This window comes from Stylophora pistillata, chromosome 2 (assembly GCF_964205215.1).
Source record: "Stylophora pistillata chromosome 2, jaStyPist1.2, whole genome shotgun sequence".
NCBI classification, from domain to species: Eukaryota; Metazoa; Cnidaria; class Anthozoa; order Scleractinia; family Pocilloporidae; genus Stylophora; species Stylophora pistillata.
In genome coordinates, this window is record NC_142520.1 from 47,637,673 (window position 1) to 47,642,377 (window position 4,705).

The window sequence follows — 4,705 nt, forward strand, 5'->3', positions numbered from 1 at the left end:
CAGAAATTCTGCAGCCCCCCTTTGTTAGCACATGCCACAGAAATTCTGAAGCCCCCTTTGTGACCGCATGCTGCAGAAATTCTGCAGTCTCATTTGTGATTACATGCCACAGAAAATTCTGCAGCCCCCTTTGTGACCGCATGCTGCAAAAATTCTGCAGCCCCCCTTTGTGACCACATGCCACAGAAATTCTGAAGCCCCCTATGTGACTGCATGCCGCAGAAATTCTGCAGCCCCCCTTTGTGACCACATGCCACAGAAATTCTGGAGCCCCCTTTGTGACCGCATGCCGCAGAAATTCTGCAGCCCCCTTTGTAACCGCATGCCGCAGAACTTCTGCAGCCTCCCTTTGAGACCACATGCCACAGAAATTCTGCAGCCCCATTTGTGACTGCATCCTGAAGAAATTATGCAGCCCCCCCTTCGTAACCACATGCCACAGAAATTCTACAGCCCCATTTGTGACTGCATGCCACAGAAATTCTGCAGCCCTATTTGTGACTGTATGCCGCAGAAATTCTGCAACCCCCTCAAATATTGAAACTGAAGAAATCTTAGGCCATCTGAAACGATGGTATGTTGCAGAAACTCTGAGGCCCTCACAAAATGTTCATACATTGCAGATTGACTGAATATTCCTTTACACTCCCAAAATCACAACTTCTTGGATGACTTCAATAGTTATGTCTTATTAAGCCAATCTAAGAATTCTCTAACAAATGTGTAAAGCTATTTACAAACTAATAATGGTACTCACACAAAAAATACTTCTACTATATGTACTGTCTTGGAGTCCAGAGGCAAGGACAAGGTAGTGCTTTTAGGTTTCCCTTGTTTACACAAAATTGTTTGAAACAGTTAAACATATTTGCATGTACATTATTAAAAGACAATTTAGTCAAACTAGAATGAACAAGACAATGCTGATGCATTATACATGATCTTGAGTTTTTAAGTGCATTATACCGATCTTTTAGAAAATTTCTCGTCGATGGCATAAGTTTGCTGTCCTCAGTGAGCTGGAAAGAACTGCAAACAATACATGTTTTACCCAGCCTTTCCACCCATGGTTGTGCTCTTCTGCGAGGTATGTGCTGAGGAGACCACTTCCCTAGATATGTTCCTTTCCAATAGTGCACTTCAAAATAGTTATCCTCAATGGAAATTTCCTATCACTGGCTCCTTTTCCTATCACTGGCTCCTTTTCATAGTTGCTAAAATGCAAGGCCACAAAGCAGCCAACTTCCAAAGAGGTAAGAAAATCATCATCCACCATCTCCACTGGTGCTTCCCATTCTCTGGGATTTCTATATCAGCCAGTGTAAATCTGAAAAGTTTAAATATCAAAAGCATAAATGATACTATTGCAAAGCATCTTCTTACACATGATATTATCAAATACATTCAACATTGCTAGTGTTGATAACACAATCATATATGTACATAAAAAGTTGATTTGGCTGAAAATCAAAGTTATTGTTTGTATAATTATCATGGCATGAAATGGTCAATCGCCCGCTGGTGACCAATTGTGAAATTCTGGTCACCAGTGCAAAGTTTTTAGTCGCACTGGTGACCAGGAAAGCGCAATTTCAGACCCTGCCTCTTCCCATAGCTCTGGGAGCAATATTCAATCTTATTCCAGTTCTCATCATGTACTCACTTCTTGGGTAGGCTGGATTTCTCTTTCCCTAAGCTCTAAGAGATCATTTGGGATTTGGGCAGCCGAAGGTAGTGGTGCAGTTCTTCCAGCAGTTTTCAGTGTATCCACTAGGCAATTATAATGATCAGGCACTGCTGCTATCTTTCTCTCAACATTTTCCAGCCAACTTCTCTAACAATCTGATGCTGCTTGAGGCATATTCTGTTGATACTTGTTAAGTATATCTCTCTTTAATGCCTCCAAATCCAATTTGGCCAGGGAAGGAATTACAATATTAGGCTTTCCATGAGGCATGCTCTGTTCAATCAAATGCAAAAAGAAAAAAAATTAGCAAACAAGATAAATGCTTAGATACTGGCATAACAGAAACATCACAACTGAAAGCATAAAAGTAGTCTGGTGATTGCCGCATGGTTACAGGTTTTACAGTCTCCTTATCCAAACAAGTGCAAAAATAATTTCAGCAAAGAATTTCCTTCACATAGCACACAATTTTACTGGTCATTTTATATTGTTTTGCATACTACGTAAATACACAGCATTCAAACTGCAAATTTCAGTTTTCCTCTCTAATCCAGTTCAATTTCTCAAATCAATTTTAGTCAAAAGTTTGAAGCTCTAGACAGACTTTTTGGTCCCAACAACAGTGAAGAGAAGGAAACAATGGAAGGACACAAAAAATGATGTGCACACCTTGAGGACTACAATTGGCCCTTGCCACCGCTCATGGCTCCAGTTTCTGTAGTGCATTGTAGCTTTCCCTTCATCTTTTCACTTAAATTTAAAGCACTTTGGAACAGTGTGCTCATGTAGTTCCTCTGCATGATCTGAAATCCATGACTTTATGTCATAGACAATCTGCAGCATAAATGGCTTGGGAGTGGGATGCTTCATGCAATCTTCCAGTGCCTTGAGTAATTCTGTACAAAGGGGAGAATTCAAGTTGATGAAATTTAGAAATACATTGCACTGCTAACACATGCATAGTATAACTTGTAAGTTTCTCTCTATATGCCCTCCCTATCTCACACACCCTCTACTATTGAAATAAGAGTGTGCTGACAGATTGATGCCCCTCTTAAATTCTCATTCCTTTATCAAGGTAAATATAAATGAATATAAATGAGTGGCATCAGGCCCAGTGTTTTTTCTCTACTTAACTATGGCTGCATTTAACCTGAAACACTGGCACATCAAGACTGCAAGAATAAAACAATAATTAATAAAAGTACTAACCTACATGTACTGTTATGATCTCTTGCCATTATTTATTACCTGGAACTGTATAAACATCCAGCTTATCCAAGTGCTTTGAATAAACACTGAAAAAAGCATCAATATCTTCACGAGTATGACCCACTGGGAGAAAGTTTACTCTGATCTGCAGTTAACAAACAAACTGCAGTTCTTACTACATTACTGACTCCTTAGTCTTTACCTTCCAGTGAAGTAGCAGGGGTGCCAATAGAGTCAAGTCCGTCTCATAACGAACAAACATTATTGACTCTGTTGATTGATCAACTCTTTGTGTTATTGCTTTGTAAATTGAGGCTGCTTTGGATTTAACGTCACTTTAAAAAGTTATTCTTTTATCCATTTGCCCATCTGAAAGCCACAAAGGAAAAAGTGAACTCTGCTAGCAGGGAACTTAGCTTATTACAGCACTTTAAAAAAAAATAAGATTATCGTGAAAGAGTTCAAGAGTCTACTCTGTGCAATGTAGGAAGTTCTAAGCTCCACAAACCTCAAAAATATCCTCTTCAACAAGGAGTGCTAGTAGTAGAGCAAACATGAACCGGTTCTTGTTTTCTCTAACACAGTTGTCAAACTGTAGATATAGTACAGGAGTTAGGTCATAGTCTGTAGCCCATCTCACAAGAACACCCAAAAGAACTGTCATGGTCAGATTGGAGTCATGGGGAAATTGATAATAGCCAAATGAGCGAAATACAAACATAATCATAAACATGGAAACGCTTCGGAATATGCACATCCATTTGAAGGCGAGAATTCCAACTCACCATAGTCGCTTTCTTCTCTTGTACAAATGTTTGTTCGTTATGAGACGCACTTGACTCTATTGGCGCCACCGCTACTTCGCTGGAAGGGAAAGACTAAGGAATCGGGCGCGAGATGGCCATGTTGGAACGTGTTGCTTAACGCTTGTTACGGTCAACCTTTGTTGATTTGGGTTCTGGTACACTGCGATCACCTTGGTTTCTCTCATACTTCCTAAGGTGGTATCCATCTTTTGTAATAATGAGGGTAAAACACGTTTGCAGTCGCATTCAAAGTTGTGATTGGCTTCTGTTATTTCTCACCTTTGTCGTGAGCACAACTCGAGTCGGGGTTTCAATTCTTTGTTTCCTTGACAACTTTTGGCCACAAACGTTCATTTATAGTACGTTCGATTCTTCTCGATTATTTCTACATAGAGTGAGTTCACATAATTATTTATATCATCTTCAAAACATGGATCCAAGATTAATCCGTCGTCCAAAGGCAGGGTACTGATTGGAGCAATCAGCAAAAATTTCGCGTGCCTCTCTTGAGACTGCAGTCAGGCAAGCCAGCGGATTCTCTTTACAAGCCAATGACAATTCCCAAAGTATCCACGTGATCATGCCCGTGATCGGAAACTAAAAAAAAACTCCATTTCGCGCTCATCTTTGAATGTACTTTTCACCGGTTGATCGCTCGTGTGTTAAGCTATTTCTTTTCTCGACTGCTTTGTTTAACATAGCATCTCTAAAGATGGGGTTTACCGTTGTTCAATTGGAAAACGAGAACATCGTGAGTGGTATACATGAAAAGCAAGTTGTTGGCGCCGTGGAGATAAAAGAATGGACAACAGTTCACATATCGACTGGCCGGTACAAGGGTCGAGCGGCCATTTATAAAGGTATGATTTTGAAAGTTTGTGGTGAGTTCAAATTGCGATATTCGGTACGTGATAAAAACTGAGAATCCATTCGGTCACCTGCATGCGACAATTTCTTAAGCCATAGTTAGTAGAGGAGACTGGTTATGAAAGTCGGCGAG

The 4,705-nt window shown here is 40.2% G+C and overlaps 2 protein-coding genes and 1 pseudogene across 3 annotated transcripts in view; 2 read left to right on the forward strand and 1 right to left on the reverse strand.

Annotated features, from left to right (window-relative positions):
• Window positions 1-618: 618 nt before the first annotated feature.
• LOC148739958 (uncharacterized) lies at window positions 619-3,750 on the reverse strand (annotated as a pseudogene). The gene is made up of 5 exons (XR_015996052.1): window positions 3,408-3,750; window positions 2,939-3,044; window positions 2,357-2,583; window positions 1,664-1,960; window positions 619-1,327 (listed from the first exon to the last, which is right to left on the reverse strand). The product of XR_015996052.1 is annotated as an uncharacterized LOC148739958 (transcript).
• Window positions 3,750-4,705, forward strand: part of LOC148739959 (uncharacterized) — an 11,457-nt gene continuing 10,501 nt past the window's right edge. The window contains exon 1 of the mRNA XM_088747049.1: window positions 3,750-4,565. Within this exon, the coding sequence (XP_088603175.1) occupies window positions 4,337-4,565 (229 nt within the window). The 5' untranslated portion in view covers window positions 3,750-4,336. The remainder of the gene's footprint in view (window positions 4,566-4,705) is intronic.
• The window catches only part of LOC148739960 (uncharacterized), an 808-nt gene continuing 765 nt past the window's right edge, over window positions 4,663-4,705 (forward strand). The window contains exon 1 of the mRNA XM_088749803.1: window positions 4,663-4,705. This exon is cut by the window's right edge and continues 411 nt beyond it. The gene's annotated coding sequence lies outside the window, so the exon portion shown is untranslated.